At 43.9% G+C, this 18,377-nt stretch overlaps 2 protein-coding genes across 4 annotated transcripts in view; one reads left to right on the top strand and one right to left on the bottom strand.

Annotated features, from left to right (window-relative positions):
* The window catches only part of ATXN3 (ataxin 3), a 464,297-nt gene that overhangs the window by 267,033 nt on the left and 178,887 nt on the right, over positions 1-18,377 (top strand). The gene's annotated exons all lie outside the window — the stretch shown is intronic.
* Positions 1-18,377, bottom strand: part of SLC24A4 (solute carrier family 24 member 4) — a 154,637-nt gene that overhangs the window by 129,417 nt on the left and 6,843 nt on the right. For both annotated transcript variants that reach the window (XM_050953271.1, XM_050953272.1), the window contains exon 2: positions 12,826-12,936. In XM_050953271.1, coding sequence (XP_050809228.1) covers positions 12,826-12,936 — 111 coding nt within the window. The remainder of the gene's footprint in view (positions 1-12,825; positions 12,937-18,377) is intronic.

The raw sequence follows: 18,377 nt of genomic DNA, 5'->3' as shown, positions 1-18,377 counted from the left end.
TCCCCCACCACTCCTTCCTCCTTGCCCCTCCTCTCCTGAGCGCCTCTCGCCCGCTGAACAGCTGATCAGGGGCCAACTCTGGGGCTCAAATAAATTTGTTAGTCTCTAAGGTGCCACAAGTACTCCTCATTCTTATGGCTGGTGGGTGCTGAGTGCCCCTTATTTCCCCCCAAGGGGTGCTTGAGCCCCAGAGCATCCACAGAGTCAGTGCCTCTACCATAATGTTGCTCACTGTAATGTCTTCAGTGTTTGCTGACTTTAAAGAAAAAGGAATCCATCACTCTTTAATGCCTTAAAGTTTGCTTCCCTGTTTTAATAGCAGTGATGCCACTTTTACTGCTGACACCTTCATGGAATACTTTTGGCTTGGAGAGTGGACAGCCATGTCTATTTCTGAGACAATTCATTGACACATTCACAAATACAGTAAAAGCAACAGAAATAGGATGTTTAGTTCATTAGCTTCAGTGACAGCGAATCAAGTCCAGGCTTTCAGATGACGGCATTTTACTTTATTGCCTTTTAAAATGCCTCTTCCATGAGCCAAACTTTACCAATATTTCAAATGTGTTGGTGTATTTTTGTTGGGCAAACAGAGAACAGATACCGTGCATCAATTTTTTAAAATGGAGCCATTTTAAAGTCTTTTCTTCAACTGAGTCTAGTTGTCAGTGGAACTTATCCATACATGTTTGAAAGCACGAAGATTTTTCTATTTTTCTCTTTTCCAAAGTCCAAACCAGCCTTAAAATATGACAGAAGTTTCAAGTTTCCTGGTTCACCATTCTGCCCTCTCCAGCTCTCTGTTTGCCTCCACTGGCTTCCCCCTCCTCCACAGCGCACTTCTAGGATTCACCTTTAAAGCTTTTCATGATTTAACCTCTCCCCACCTATCATATCTATTACCTTATTGCACTGCTGACCCCCACCTCCACTCTGCCAATGATACTAGTGTCAGTTGTCTGCCATCCCTTATATGGGGAAAGGGTGGGGGGGGGGGAAGAGATATTCAAAATGCAATCAAATTCTGTAAAACCATCATTTCGATTTCCTCCCAAAGACTTACCGTATATATTCGATCATAAGCTGGTTCATTTATAAGTCGACACTCCCCTTCCAAGATGGATAAGTAAAAATGGAAAAAAAATTATGACTCATTCATAAGCTGACCTATAATTCAGGGGTCAGCAAACTATGGCTCCCAGGCCATCAGGATAAGCCGCTGGTGGGCCAAGATGGTTTGTTTACCTTGAACGTCCATAGGCACGGAGGTAAACCTAAGTAAACAAAGTGTCCCGACGCGCCAGCTGCTTACCCAGACAGGCTGGGACAGCAACTGGTGGAGAATTTTTTTGGCGAGGAGAAGCTGGGAGTCAAGGGAGTAACCCCTGTGACCACCCCACCACATGACCCCACCCCTAGCCCGGGACCCCCACACTCTCCCCATCCCATCCTTTCCCACCTTATCTGAGGAAGGCCAGGGGAGGATGTCTCTGGCCTGGCTGGAGCTGCTCCGGCAGGCTGTGCAGCACAGCCACAGCCTGCTCCGGTGGGCCAGCCACAGCCTGCTCTGGGGGGCGAGGCTGAGCAGCATGGCTGCAGCCTGCCAGCCCCAAAGCTGCAGATGCTTTGGAGACTGGAGGGAGAGCAGCCTGGCCAGAAGTGGAGAGACTCTGGCCTCGCCTCTTCCCTTCTGTCTCTGCTGGCTGCGCTGCCTCTCCTTGGCCCCTCTGTTGGGCAGGAGGGGCTGTGTCCCACCTCTCCCTCTCTATACCTGTTCATAAGCTGACCCCCTTCTTTGGTGCTTCCCTTTTTTACTAAAACAAATTCGGCTTATGAACGAATAGGGTGACCAGAGTCCTGATTTTATCAGGACTGTCCCAATATTTACTTGTTTGTTCCATGTCCCGAACAATGTTCAGTCAGGACATAAATTGTCCCGATATTTTGCCCTCCAGCGCACAGGCAGAGGGGGCTCATGCCCTCCTGCCCCAACTCCACCCTGGCCCCGCCTCGATTCCGCCCCTCCCTCCCCATGGGATCCCTCCCCAAATCCCCACCCTGGCCTCGCCCCCAGCTCCACCCCCTCACTGCCCCTCACTGTCCTATTGGATCCCTTCCCAAATCCCCACCCTGGCCCCGCCTCTTCCCCAAGCACACCACATTCCTCCTCCTCACCTCTTCCTCCCAGGCTTGCCTGAATCAGTTGTATGGCCGTACAAGCGCTGGAGGGAGCTGGGGAGAAGCAGTACGGGGCAGCCAGCTGTTTTTTTTTTTTTTTTTTTTTTTTTGCTTTTGTTTTTGTTTTTTCCTCCACCACCGGAGAGCGTTATAAAAGAAGCTGATTCCCTCCTGATCTATGGAGAGTTCACACTGTAACTGCATAAAGTATGTGTGTCTTATCCAGCCCAAGTGAGCCTTCATGGTTACTGGCCTTCAGAAGCTCTACAAGCTATATGGTCTATCAAGCCACAAAGGTTTCTTTCAATTTCCTGTGGCATGAACATTAGGCATTTCAAAGCTAGAAGACCTGAATCTGGGATACCATCTAGCTTGTTTCCACTGGGCACTTCAGAATGATATTGAAAAAAATTCAGGGATCTCCGTATAAGTAAGGACCCAGATTCTTCCCTGGCTAAACAGAGCTCTTTAAAGGGACCACACTGCCATCCACAGCACTTTCTGGGCATTTTAAGAATTGAGACAATCTATTTTAAGGGAGCATTTCCTTTCCAATTATCCCCCTATCTAGATAGCCTAATCTTATCCAAGGAAAGATAAGAAAAAAGAGATTTAATGACAGACACTAGGAGAATCAGGACAAGCAAGCAAGCCAGCCAAACAAGACTGGAAAGTACAGCACTTAAATGTAATACACAGAGTAGGATTGGGACCATCACAAACCAGAGCCACGTATTTAAAATCAAAGAATGGTTACAATGTTTTAAAAACTATCAAGCAATCCAACATCTCATAAATACTTTGTCCTATGCTGACCTCTGAAGCATGGATAAACCTTTATGATGCCTTTTCAACCCCAATTTTCAAGAACAGTGGAGCAAAGTATGAATGTAACTATGCATGATACAGAAAGATGGGAGCATTTTCCATCATGATTGCAACACCTGGCTATGTATCAGGGACAATAGGAATGGCAAAGGTGAGCAAAAATTACAAAAGTCAGTGGTGCAAATAGGAAGTATGTATAAGGGCAGTAGATGTAAATATGGCCTTTCTACCAACAGAAAAGTGTCTAGAATTTCCATGTGGATTTAGTGTAGGAGGAATCAGTAAGGGCCTAGCTAAATAGCAACACTAGAGGAGAAAAGTATATCCAAAATACACACATGCACACACAGTTTCTAATGAAGACTGAGATTTTCAAAGCTGCTTAAGGAGATTTGGATGCCTGTTTTATTAACATTAATTTTGAGAAATCTCAGCACAGGAGTCCAGTCCTGTCCCATTGAAGCCGGTGGGTATTTTGCTGGGACCCTAAAACAGAGGTTTTTGTTTGTTTGTTTGTTTGTTTTTAAGGGATGGTCCTATAAGTAAGGTGTTAAGCTGAGACTCAGGAGACCTAGGTTCAAATCCATGCTCTGCCACAGATTTTATATGTGACCTTGGGCAAGTCACTTACGTAGTCTCTGTTTCTCATCAGCAAAATAGGGATAACAGTACCAACCTATCCTACAGGTGTATTGTGAGGTGCTCACATACATGGTGATGCAGCCATATGAACCTAAATATTAGGGTACGTCCACACTAACCACTGGATTGGTGGGTAGCAATCTATCTACCAGGGATACATTTATCACATCTCATCTAGACACGATAAATCGATCCCCGCCGCACTCCCTGTAGACTCCGGAACTCCAAAAGGGCGAGAAGTGGAAGCGGAGTCGACGGGGGAGCCGCAGCCATCGATCCCGCGCCGTGAGGACGGGAGGTAAGTCGAAATAAGATACGCAACTTCAGCTATGCTATTCTTGTAGCTGAAGTTGCGTATCTTACATCGACACCCCCGCCCCCCCCGTGTAGACCAGCCCTTAGAGCTGGACTCAAACTGAACAGTTTACATCTCAATCCATAGTTAGAGTTCTAGGGTATTCAATGCTAGAACTTTAGTTCAGACCATTAGAGAGAGTGAGAGCATCCACCCGCAAAGTTCAGATTTGGTTCTGAGCTTTCCCAGATTTTGGGACCTGTGATTTTGGTTCAAAATCATTTCCAATTTAAACAGAGACTTATCTTTTAAGAATGACGTTATCCATATAATATGTTCGATACCATAGAAAAATTAACAGTATATGAACATGAATCACATGAAATAGTGATTGTATATATATTGAATGACATTTATTTGTTTCATCTGTTTTTGTTTACAGTGTTATTAAATGCCAGGTTTAGCTAGATATGTAGTTACTGTGCGTTTAACTACCTCCTGCAGTCTAGGCACTTAGACCTGGGAAATGGATAAGTTACCCTGGAGTTCATCTTGTGATTTCACTCTCAAGGGAACCCTGCTGGCAGGTTGTGCCAAAATGCAGAGAGCTCTGTTTCACTGCTTTTTAATGTTTTGGGCATCAGTTTCAATAGAACAATGGGAAGAAAACAGCTTAGGCAGGTGATTGGTTATTCCTAGAATTCTAGCTCAGATTCAGATTAAGCACTTTGCAAAAATTGTTTCACAAGAAGAAGAAAAAAAACATGAACAAGACATTTCTGCCCTTACAACTTCAATGGCATCTTCCTCCTGCCAGCTCTTTTAACACACCCATCTATAAGCCTGACATGACAATGACAATGTCAGAACCTAATTCTAGGAGTAAGTTCAGATTGGCTCCCAAGTTCCCTAAACAAGAATAATCTGCCATTAAATGTGTGTCAGTTGCCCTCAACAAGTCCACTAAAAATGCATTTAAATCACAGATCCAGCTCCCCTAGGAAACAGAAAAAAAAACATCCAAGTGAGATCCCAACCGACAGAGTTCAGCACTCAGCACTTACTGGGTCAAGAGAGAGTTCAGGGACTATTTTTTACAAGACAAGAAGATGACAACTAGCAACTGGAATAACTTTTGTGCTTGCTGGTTAATAATCCTTCTTGCAGAACGTGTATAGAGAGAGTTGCTCTCTCCATCTAAGAATTTGTATCTGAAACCAAGAACTCTTGAGCATTATCTTGTTTTCAGTGTTTTTTAGCCTGAGACTAAGATTAAAGTCTGCCAAATTACTGGCTGGGTCTTTGGGAGTTTAAAGGATGTGATTAAAGTAACATTTAAAGTCAAAACTTGCATACTGTTGATAAATCAATGGTATTAGTGTGGTTGTTCATCTTCTATGCCTCAGAGCAAGAAAGTTGGAGTAGTTATGAAAGAAAAGGAGCATTTGCAGAGCATAATACAGGTTTTTGTATTACAATAGTGAGATAAGAGCCCTACTCTATAGGCACTGTACAGAGACAATGAGAGGCACCTCAGGCCTTGATGAGCTCACTATTTAGATTGTCTTATAATAAAAGCATGGAGGAAAAAAATTATCCCCATTTTACAGTTGCGGAACTAAGGATATATATTCAATGACTTAACCAAGGTTACATAGGGAGTGGCTGATCTGAGAAGTGAACCCAGACCTCCTGAATCAGAGGCTTAAACATAAGAATGTCCTTTGCTATTCAAAAATACTGTTCACATTGATTTTAAAGAAATACTGTGTTTAAGAATGATTGTAATAGTCGATCATGTTACAGCTTTTACATTAAAATGCTAAACAAAACCTTTCAAAATTTAGTCATCACTTGGGCACTCCAGTTGCAAACTGGGAATGTGATCTAGGCTAGACTGTTACAGCTTTATTTAAAAAACACCTTTAAAAGGTACTGGGTGAAAAGGGGAGGTATATTTTACAGGCAAAGGAGTAATATTTACATCAGCATGATGTATAGTGTCACTGAAGTATTAAAATGGCTGTGAGAATTAAAATTAAAATACCTAGCTCTCATCTAGTGCTTTAAAGAACATATTCTTACTATATCTTGAGAAAGGTGTATTTATCCTGGTATAGTGTTTATTAAATAAGGCCAATGGAGGTGGGTGCTATATAAAAAAAAGTTTGTGAATGCACAATAAAAAAGGGCTCTCTTCCTAGCATAATGTTTGGGAACCAATCCTGCTGCCACTAGAGTGAATGAGAACATCATTAACTTCTGCGGGAACAGGATAGGGCTCTCAATGCGTTAACTACAATATACTAACAAAATCGGTTGTTTCTTTACAATTTACAGTATTCCTCACACGTCTAAAGCTTGAATAATTAAGTGTAAAAAAAAAAAAAAGAAAAAGGTGCAAATCTGAAATAAATGGTGAGCCATACCCTGCCCCATAGCCATCCTTCATCTGTACCCATTTATATCCATAGGAGTGGCACACTGAGCAAGAGCCTCAGCTGGTGTAAATCAACATAGCTCAAGAACTGTACAGGGAGGGGTCTCTAGACAAAGAGTCACAACTTCCATTTCAAAGCAGCCCACCAATTAGTTTGAGATGAGTACGAACAGCAATTTATTCTAATATATGTATTATTCCTAATCCATGGCAAATTATTTAAGCGTTCTCCTATTCAACGCAGTTATTAGTGGAGAATATTTTCTGTGTTGGAAGCAATCCAAATCAATTGCTCCAATATTCTAATGATTCAGCTGAGTCACATGACTGGATGTTGCTGTGTGTCTTCCACTTAGAAACATTCTAATCACTCCCCACTTGTAATTGCTCTCAAAATGTTACTCAGAGTTCTGGAGAAAATGGAGATCGTGGGAGCATTTTGAACAAGAGGCACTGTGGCATCAGGAGTCGAGAATCCGTAAGTCAGTCATGGTGCGCAGATGACACTGAGCTACTGTGACCACTGGCAGATGACAATAAGAATTTGGATAAGGCAAAAAAGGTGGTTGTAAATGGATTAGAACCACGAAGATACTAATGATGACCATTCCTTTCTGATGGTTTTCTTACTACCTTGAGGTTCAATCACTCCATCCTATAGAAAGCTACAGAGGAGTAGCAATAATGCACCTTTTCAAAGCAGGTTGTTTGATGGGTGGGAGTTACTCCACTTGGAATAAGCAGAGAGTTCAGTCTCCAGCATCCTTGCAAGATTTTCTTGAAGCCTGAGCCATCCACATAGGAGCCCTAGACCTGGCTCTGTAGCTTCCCAATACACAATTTCTTGGCTTTTTTGGAGTGTTCTTGGCCAGACATGCCTTTTATGGGATGTTCCTGGGGCAGCTGATAACTCCCACCCATCAAACAACCTGCTTTGAAAAATCATAAGTTTCAGTGTTTCAGACACTTAAAACTGAAATTTCATGGTGTTGTAACCGTGGGGATCCCAACCAAAAACGGGGTCATTGGGAGGGTCACAAGGTTATTGCAGGAGGATTGAGGGATTGCTACCCTTACTTCTGCACTGTTGCTGGCAGTGGTGCGGCCTTCAGAGCTGGGCGGCTGGAGAGCCATGGCTGCTGGCCGGGTGCCCTGCTCTAAAGGCAGCACTGCCACCAGCAATAGTGCAGAAGCGAGGGTGGTTTGGTGGGATGAGAGGACAGGGTCAGCATTACTGATGGACGATGTGGGCAACCACCCAGGGTGCCATGGTTGGGGGGAGGGGTATATGGTCCACCCTCAGACACACACAGCCAGCCCAAAGCTCCTTTAGCCCTCCGAGCGCCAGGATGCTGGGCCCAGAGCCAGGGAGGGGCAGGGCTAGGGGTTCCCTGGCTGAGGGTTCCTAGTGTATGCCAGGCTCCAACTGCTGATCCTGGCTGAGCTGGTGAGGAATGAGACATCCTCTCCCCATGCAGGGGCTGCTCCCGGGGTCGGGTCACACCCATTTCCAGGAACCTCCCCCAGCTGCAGGAAGGTCTGCCATAGCTGGCTGGAGCCCAGCTGTGAAGGCAGTGTCGCTAACAGCAGCAGTGCAGAAATAAAGGTGGCATGGTTTGGTACTACCACCAAGGGCCGTCCTTAGGATTTATGAGGCCCTACGCAGTATTATTAAACTGGTGCCCCTATGCCGGATGGTAGCCCAAGCTCACAGCCTGGTGGGGGAGGGGGAGGAGGGACTTGACAGCAAAGGATAATGAGATGCCCAGCCTGCCTCCCTGGCGGAGAGTCACAGTTCCCCGCAGAGACTTCCATGCACTCTCCCTCATGCAGAATGGACATGAAGAAAGTACCTATTAAAAGCACTAAAATTTGGGAATAAAAAATGTCAGTCACAGGTTTTTTGATATGCCCTGAAGTTTGTCAGAGGTTTATTTGCAAAAACTTCATAGTAAGGGTGAGTCAGCTCTCCTGCTGAATACAACATTACATATAATGGAATACATGATGCAGCTCTTCTCTGTTTTACATTTTCTTCATCAGTATTTCTAAGTTGAATTTATATTTTAAATGTACTCAAATCTTAAGCCAGCATTCCAGATTACTACATATTTAACTCACTGAAACAAAGACATTCTTTTAAATTAATCAGAGAGGTTTAGTGTGTTCATAACAATGTTCATTGCTTTTAGAAAAAGGGAACAGTAATTTACTTTGTGTGATCTCCATAACAAGAGACATGATTATGAAATTTCACCAACTTTAAAAAAATATGTTTCCAAAGATTTTAGGTATAACAAGGATTTTGTCTTACTAAGGTACTGATTTTGCTGGAGGGTTCTTTTAAAACTAGTTTGTCGGATAGTCAGAAGAAAGGGAACTCTTTGTCCAGCTATCTGGAAGGGAAGGACTGTTGTCCCTTTAAGGGCTCTCTTCAGTGGAGAGTGGGGGAAGAGGTGGTGAAGGGATGGACAGAAAGGACAGGAAGACTTGAAAGCACTTTTTTTTTTAACTATAGTAATTAAAATGTGTATTTTAGATAGGGAGGTCTTTTGAAGGATTTATTTAAAAAACTATGTCTAAAGATCCACACATTTAAGGCTAAAGATGATTGTGCATCTAAAACTCTATGCAAGCATTTTTTAGAAATGTGATTTTATAATCTTCACCAGCTCACTAATGAAATATTTTTAAAGCAAATTTTAAACTAAGGTCCTGTAGACTGACATGTTCTGTGTAAATATTACATTAATGCACAACTGTTTTTGTCAGTAAAGTCAGAAACTGACAGCATAAAAATTTATTTGGGCATAAGCTTTCGTGGACATCTGATGAAATGGGTTCTAGTCCACAAAAGCTTATGCCCAAATAATTTGTTAGTCTTTGAGGTGACACAAGGACTCGTCCTTGTTTTTGCTGATACAGACTAACAGGACTACCACTCTGAAACCTGTCAGTATATACCTTGGAGTTGGCAAATGCCTGTTAAATGGCTTTATTACCCCTTGAATGTCTCTTTAACAGTTTCAGTGTTGTGCTAATAGGTCTGGCAGGCTGGAGGTTTTTTCACTTTTAACTACTAGATTCCCTCCCAAGGAAGACTCACCAGGCTAGAGCAGCCATCTGTGGGAGCCTGCAGGAAGGGTCAGAACAGGGATAGGAAAACAAGAGGGTGGACCCTAAGACCCAGTGGTGCCCCAAATTTTCAGGTGCCCTATGCAGCTGCCTATGTTGCCTATGCCTAAGGACGGCCCTGCTACCACCTTTACTTCTGTGTTGCTGCTGGCTGTGCCACTGCCTTCAGAGCGAGGCTCCCAGCCAGCATCCGCCGCTCTCCAGCCACCTAGCTCTGAAGGTAACACAGAAGTAAAGGTGGCAATACTGCAACCCCTCTACAATAGCCTTATGACCAGTCCCCTCACAACCCTCTTTTGAGTTGGGACCTCCAGTTTGAGAAATGCTGGTCTTCTCCATGAAGTCTGTATAGCAGTGATCCCCAACGTGGTGCCGGGGCGTCTATGTGTGCCCATGTACTGGCTGGCAGACAAGCATCTGCGAAATGCTGCCGAAAAGCAGCGTCATCAAGAGGCGTCGCCGCCAAAATGCCACTGAAAAGCAGTGTCACCAAGAGGCGTCGCCACCGAAATGCCACTGACTTTTGGAGGCATTTCAGCGGCGATGCCTCTTGATGTTGCCGCTTCTCAGCAACATTTCAGCAGATACTTGCTGGCCACGGTCCTCAGTGGCTCGTCATCCAGCGCTCGCCACCCGGAAAAGGCTGGGGACCACTGCTGTACAGTTTAGAATAAAAGTTTACAAAAGACCAGATTTCACGGATGTGAATTTGGTAGGGCACTAGCAATTACAATTACTGGTTTTGTCACAAACTTTGTGTGACCATGGACAAGATCCTTAACCTCTCTGTGATCCAGTGCTCATATTTGCAACAGAGATTGTACTTATTGGGTATGTCACAGAGATGATGTTAGTGTTACATGCTCACTCTTTTGTAGGAGTCTGTGGTCCATATTGCTTTGCCTTATAAAGCTTCAGGCCTCACACTCCAGCCTTTAAAACAGACAGGAACAGCAACAATAGAAAATCTCACAGGCTCTAGAAGTTCCTGCTCCTGTGTTACCTTCAGCTAACAATAATCACTTCAAAGCTTCTAGGTTCTTAAGACATCTTTCCTCTCTAGCTACCAACATCACACTTTCACAGAGGGAGCCTTATATCAGAAGTGCTATGCCGAATCTTCATTTATTCACTCTAATTTAAGGTTTCACGTGCCAGTAATACATTTTAATGTTTTTAAAAGGTCTCTTTCTATAAGTCTATAAATATAACTAAACTATTGTTGTATATAAAGTAAATAAGGTTTTTTAAATGTTTAAGAAGTTTCATTAAAAATTAAATTAAAACACAGAGCCTCCAGGACCGGTGGCCACGATCTGGGCAGTGTGACTGCCACTGAAAATCAGCTCACATGCCGCCTTCGGCACACATGCCATAGGTTGCCTATCCCTGATCTAGACACTCCCTCGGCCTCTCTTCCTGTCACCCTACGGTGCACTAGAGATAAGCTATACGCAAACTGTAGAAGAGGAAGTGACTCAAAAACACCACTGCTATCTTCCTGTGATATGATTTGGTAAATTGATTTCAATATTAACTTTAGGTAATATCTTGTTTAAAAAAATCTGACTTAAGCAGCATTGCCAGATCTTATTTTACGGTGAGTCTCACAATATTTGGTGTTTTTCTTAAAGCTCCAGCTCCTGGAGGCATGTGATTGAGAATTTCGGCTTTTACACTTTTTTTTAAAAAGTGTAAATTTTCCAGCCTTCATAGTTGTGGAGAACAGCTTGAAAATGTGACCCAAGGGCACCTTAAAGTTTCAAAAAAAATCAAGAGAGAAATACATAGAGGGGGGAGAATTAGTTTTAAAATCTTTCATGATTTTGGGGGGTTGCTTCATGATTTTTGAATTCCTGGGCTTGTCAGCACTGCTCAAGTCATTCCTCCCCCCCTTGCTATACATAGGATATGGAACATGATTTCCCCCATATGTGTATATATAATCTCCAGAGTAAGGAAATGAACTCCCATGTCATCCCAGAAAGTAACTCCCATTAATACTGAAGACTTTTAGAGAGAATCCCTTTGATCCATTTCCTGGAATATTGTATGCCTCAGTTGGCTCAGCACTGTTGACATGTGTGCACAGGCATGTATGCACATACCTATGGACAGACACTCATAGTAATGCATTACGCTCATAACATGCACATGAGTAAGAAATTTGACTATTCATCAGGAACAGCCAGATCTTACCAAAAGTTATCTGTTTTGCTCTTCTATATGAAGAACTTTTAAAGTGAAGTCAACTGTCACCATTTTACATGTGCAAATATACCACAGACTTCTTTGCACATATCGAATACCCAGTTAGAAACTCTGGATCATCAACATAGATAAGAAGGTTTGTGTCCTACTGATGCTGGTTAAACCTCTTTCACTTCACCCTTAAAAATGCACATGGCCAGTAGTGATGCTATCCCTATGGAAAGGTGCATCAGTGCTTCAACAGACACCCAACTGAAGAAGGGGTTGCATGACTCCCAATCCCTCTAGTTAATGGAGGCTGGTAGTATTATGGAATTGATGCCGTCAGAGTTTGAGGGAGGGTGCATCTAATGGCTGATCAACGAGCAATGTTGCAGTTGATGAAACTTCCTTCCTCCACCCCGCCATGAACCACAAAGGGAGGGATGATAATAGGAAGACAGATGGGAGGGTGAGAGCACTAGAGATCCAAACTCACATCAGGCAGTATCTTCTGTCACTCCACAAATCACTATCATGGCCAGGACTGATAGGGTGAGGTAGAGTGAATGATTAAATGCCCCTGTTCTTCCTCCCTCTTCACAGACAGCAATTTTGACATTAGTGGAAGCTAAGAACCTGAACAGATAGCTCAGTGCAACATTAAACTTACAGAAATTGATTCAATGGTACTGTAAACCCAAATAAGCATTTCAGTCTTGTAACCTTTACTAGCCACGGTTTAATAAAAAACTGCACCATTACTACCAACACAACATACATAGCAGCAACAAGACAGAAACAATGACCAAAAAGGAAATAAAATGTGTGAGATCCAGCCTCCAAGACAAGCCTCATGAGGACTCATACACAGTTTTATGTCTGAACATTACCTTTTAGCTTCAGTAGATAAAAACTTTGAGTTGCTTAGCAGTATCACCAATTACTTTGCTCATAAACCTTTTTTCTACATAGCACAGTCTTCCTCCCCAACCAGCACCCATGTTTGACACTTTTATATTCACAGTGACACATTACTGAAGCTTGGGCTATGACTGCACAATATGGTACATCTCAACAGCTTACAAAATACCAGAAAGCTTTTGGGTTTTACCTGGCTCTGTACAGTTCTTTTCTTCATGTGTCACATTATGTGAGGCCATCAATCTTCTATTCCTCCATATTTCTGACAAAACATTTTTGTCTGTAATAGCGGATTCTTGTCCTATATTAAATGCAAAAGTGTTGTCAGCATTGCTATCCATATCTTCTTAATTGGACTATATATATCCACCCAACAAGAACACTGAGAAACTAAGTTAGATGTTGAAATCTTCAGATACACGTATACACACACACACACACACACACACACACACACACATAAAATGTTGTATATTGTTTCCTCGAAAAAATCACATGAACACTTTTTCCAGCTACTTTTTATTTAACAGATTAATAAGTCAAGTATATCTATTGTAAGGAGCTGACCCAGTGAGCACTAGAACATTTTGGCAACTATATCTACCCAGATTTTGTAGGTGATCGGTTGAGACAGAAAGACAGACATAAATAAATCAATAAATCTCAGATCCTTCATACTTTAATGGGGCAAAATTCCCATTAAAATTTTTGCCTAAGCAAGTATTGCAAGATCAGAATTTATTAAATTTATCTATCTCAACACAGCATATAAGAAGCATTGTGCATAGCTCAAAAATGCATAACTTCCACCAACAGAAGTTGGTCTAATAAAAGATACTGCCTTGAGTACCTTTTCTCTCTCATATCCTGGGACCAACACAGCTACAACAACAAAGTAAACAGTTTTGCTAATGGAAGTGATGTAATTATAACCAAGGACAGAAAAGATCTTTTTAAGTTCATCATTTTCATCATGACCCTACATAGGGTGACCAGACAGCACGTGTGAAAAATTGGGACAGGGGGTGGTGGGTAATAGGAGCCTATATAAGAAAAAGACCCAAAAATTGGGACTGTCCCTATAAAATTGGGACATCTGGTCACCCTAACCCTACATGCTTATAGTGAATGATTTATACTAGAAGTTGCTCAGGGTCTGATCCTGTAATTCTTACTCAGACACAATTTATCTTCAGTGGTGTGACACAGATACGCCTCTTGAGTGCCTTCCAGCAGCTGGGTGTGATACTGCACTTTTCCTGCTCCCGGTGCCCCCTGTAGGTTGCTGACCTTGCTAGGTAGGTCTTCAAAAAGGATTTGCCTTCCTCAGGCTCTTCCCAAAGAGAAACTCCCTTTGTTCCTCCCTCCTCCTCTCTACTGAGCTCTCCACTCTATTTAAGGCCTAACTCCACTTCTTCTAAAATTTTGTTCTGAACTGCCGCCCCCTGGAAGGTCAACAGTCTGTGCCTTCACCAGGGCACAAGCTTCATCGCTTTGACTTTTTTTTGTAGCTGGCACACTTCCAGGTGCAACTGATCCTTCCCCCAGAGTGCCCCCTGCACTTCCTTTCAGAATCTCTCCACTATAGAGTGCAACCTTCACACAATCTTCTTTGTTCCTTGGACCTCAGCTACACATGTTCCCCAGATTACAGAGAGTCAGCCTTCTCTGTGGCCTCTGTATTCACCTCATCTTCAACCTACTTCCTCTCTGCGGTAACAATCTTATTCCCCAATTTCTACCGATTTCCTACTGTGCAGGCCTTTTGAGTACGTGTATTCTCTACTGCCATCAGCGCTACATCTCCTTTGCCTGTAACTTTTGCTTTTGCACTGTGAGTTACCCCTATTCTTTCTTGCTCACCCATTCCACGGTCATTCCTCTGACTATTCCTGGTTTGCCTGATTTTGGGGTCTCCTTTTCCTCTTGTTGCCACTCATTTCTCTACAAAGGCAATGTCATTTTCAATGCCCTGCCACCCTGGAGGCAAAACATACCACACTGCCCCAGCTTTGACAAGTGGCAGAATATCCCTTCAGGCCCTTTCAGTACCCTGTTGCCCAGAGTCACTCTTGGTATCATGGTTCATTTAGGGGTAGATCCTCCTAATACGTCCAAATTGACCACAGGCAGAGTATGTCCTCAACTGGGCCTCACGCCTCTTCATCAGCCCTGGAGGAGTTTCTATGGTTCTTACCAGCAACTCAATCTTTTTTCCCCCATTTGCCCAAGGACAAGCTGTCATAAACAGATAGCTAAGGGTTAATGTTCTTTTACCTGTAAAGGGTTAACAAAGGGAACCAAACACCTGACCAGAGGACCAATCAGGAAACAAGACTTTTTCAAATCTGAGTGGAGGGAAGTTTTGGGTGTGAGTTCTTTATTCTTTGTCTTGGTTCGGTGACCCTCTCGGCTCTGAGAGTGATCTTTCTATCTCCAGGCTTTCTAATCTTCTGTTTCCAAGTTGTAAGTACAAAGATAATAAGAAAATAGGTTTATATTGTTTTTTTGTATTTACATGTGTGTAGTTGCTGGAATGTGTTAAATTGTATTCTTTTTGGATAAGGCTGTTTATTCATTTTTTCTGTTAAGCAATTGACCCTGTATATTGTCACCTGATACAGAGACCATTTTATGTCTTTTCCTTTCTTTTTATATAAAGCTTTCTTTTTAAGACCTGTTGGATTTTTTTTTTTAGTGGGGGCTCAAGGGGATTGAGTCTGCAGCTCACCAGGGAATTGGTGGGAGGAAGAAGACAGGGGGGAAGAGAGAATCTCTTTGTGTTGGATTTACTAAGCCTGACTTTGCATACCCTCTGGGTGAGGGGAGAGAGAGATTGATCTCTCGGTACTTGTGTTTCAAGGACTTGAAGCAGGGAATCTCCGAGAGTACCCAGGGCGGGGAAATCTGGGAGGAGGTAAAGAGGGAGAAGGGAAGTGGGTTATTTCCCTTTGTGGTGTGAGTCTTGGGGGTTCTCCAGGGAAGGTTTTGGGGAGACCAGAGTGAGCCAGACATTGGAATTCTGGCTGGTGGCAATGATATCAGATCCAAGCTGGTAATTAAGTTTGGAGGTTTCATGCTAGCTTCTCATGTTCTGAACTCTAAGGTTCAGATCTGAGTAGGACAGTTATGACATGAGTGACAGCAGTGTGGAAAGATAGAATCCAGAAGCCAGTAGGAATATTATTTTCTTTTCCTCTGCTAGGGCTTTTAAGCAGACAGAAAGGCTTTGGTTTTAAAAAGAGCCAGAGAGAATTTTTTTTTCTGTTCTCTAGTTGCAGTTTGGCTTGCATATTAAGCAAGGAACTATTAAGGTTGACAGAGGGTCTTTTGTTAAACTATAGCACTCCCATTGAGATTCAAGTACCCAGCACAACACACATGCAAATAAAGTGGCTTTTCTGGTTTACTTTACATTTAAAAGATTAGCTAAAGGAAGAAAAAAAGGCACTGTTGCTAGGCAAACCCCAGGAGACAACAGAGCCAGCAGTTCAGACAATGAACACCGGAGGGCACCCCAACACAAGAAAACAGGAACCATGACTTCCAAGGCAAAACTGGGTGCAGAGGAACAAATCAAAGAGGCAGACCACAAGTGAGATATGGAAAAAAAACTACAAGAGATGGAGCTGAGAGAAAGAGAAAGAGAGGCAGCCTACAAAAGAGAACAAGAAGACAGAGAGGCAGCCTACAAAACAGAGCAAGCAGCCAAAGATGCAGACCACCAAAGACAGCTGGAACTCCAGAGGGAGACCTACCGGCAGGCCCTGGAATTAGAAAAGGCTAAGCAACAGAACACAGCCAATCCTAACAACCCTGCGCCAATGAATGTTCCAAATCACAGGAAATTTCCCACCTACAAGGCAGGTGATGACCCTGAGGCCTTCTTAGAAAATTTTGAAAGAGCCTATCTTGGGTACAGCATCCCTGAAGACCAGTACATGGTAGAGCTGAGGTCACACCTCAGTGGACCCTTAGCAGAGGTGGCGGCTGAAATGCCAAAGGACAGAATGAACGATTATAAACTGTTTCAAACCAAGGCCAGATTCAGAATGGGGATAACCCCGGATCATGCCCGTCGGCGTTTCAGAACCCAGAAGTGGAAACCAGATGTGTCATTTCCCAGACACGCCTACTACGTTGGGAAAAATTATGAGGCCTGGATATCAGGAAACAATGTTAAATCCTTGGACGAACTGCACCTCCTCATACAAATGGAGCAGTTCTTGGATGGTGTTCCTGAGGACATAACACGGTACAAACAAGATGGAAAACCCAAAAATCTCACCAAGGCGGGGGAGATTGGAGCCAAATGGATGGAAGTGGCAGAAAGCAAGAAAGCTACTGTCAAGGGGAATGAATATCCCAGGGGGCACACCGACAATAAACCCTCCAACCGAGGGCAGCCAAAGACCCCACCTACAACCCAAGGAAAGCCACAGACGCCCTATTCTTCCACCTCACCAGTCTCCAGTAACTCACCTCGACCCAGTGACCAGTTAGCTGGAAGATGCTTTAAGTGTAATGAACTGGGACATATAAAGGCCAACTGCCCAAAGAACCCCAACCGAGTGCAGTTCATTACACCACCCTCACGCCAAAGATCCCCAGGCCCAGATGCCTCTCAAATACCCTTGGAGCGAAGGGAAAATTTGAGAGTGGGCGGAAAGAAGGTTACTGCGTGGAGAGACACGGGATCACAATTGTCAGCTATCCACCAATCCTTCGTAGACCCCAAATTCATCAACCCAAAGGCCCAAGTGACAATTTACCCCTTCATGTCACAAGCTGTAGACTTGCCTACAGCTGAACTGCCTGTCCAGTACAAAGGCTGGTCAGGAATGTGGACTTTTGCAGTCTATGACAATTATTCTATCCCCATGCTACTGGGGGAAGACTTGGCCAACCAGGTGAAGCGGGCCAAGAGAGTGGGAATGGTTACACGTAGCCAAACCAGGCAAGCTTCCAGACCCATTCCTGTTCCTGAGCCATCCAAAGGGGCCCCGTCTGTGTTACCAGAGACCCAGACAGAGGTAGTGGACCCGAATTCCCTGCCAACAACGGAAACTGCCACAGCACCTCTAGTCCCAGGCCCGGAACTGGAAAAGCAGCCAGCACCAGAACCGGTGCCAGCACTGACGACAGTGCTTGCAAATCCATCTTCAATCCCAACACCAGAGGGAGCAAGCGAGCCTGAACTGGCAGAAGCAGCAGACAACCACACCCAAGAGGCTCAGCCAGAGCCTGAAATAACCCCTGGTGCACCAGTGGAAAGCGGCTCACCAGCAACGGAAACAACCCCATCACCTACATCGCTTCCAGAGGGACCAAGCCCAAGTCCCCAGTCTAAGGAAGAACTGGTGTCTCCAGCTTCAAGGGAACAGTTCCAGACTGAGCAGGAAGCAGATGACAGCCTTCAGAAAGCTTGGGCGGCGGCACGGAGCACCCCACCGCCTCTCAGCTCTTTTAATCGATCCCGATTTGTTGTAGAACAAGGACTTTTATACAAGGAGACTCTTTCTGGTGGACACCAGGAAGACTGGCATCCGCAAAAACAGTTGGTGGTTCCATCTAAGTACAGGGAAAAACTCTTAAGCTTAGCCCATGATCATCCCAGTGGCCATGCTGGGGTGAACAGAACCAAGGACCGGTTGGGGAAGTCCTTCCACTGGGAGGGGATGGGCAAGGACGTTGCCAAGTATGTCCAGTCTTGTGAGGTATGCCAAAGAGTGGGAAAACCCC

The sequence above is a fragment of the Gopherus flavomarginatus genome, chromosome 5, assembly GCF_025201925.1.
Source record: "Gopherus flavomarginatus isolate rGopFla2 chromosome 5, rGopFla2.mat.asm, whole genome shotgun sequence".
NCBI classification, from domain to species: Eukaryota; Metazoa; Chordata; order Testudines; family Testudinidae; genus Gopherus; species Gopherus flavomarginatus.
The sequence above is the reverse complement of the archived record's forward strand: the minus strand, read 5'-3'. Positions and strand labels throughout refer to the sequence as shown.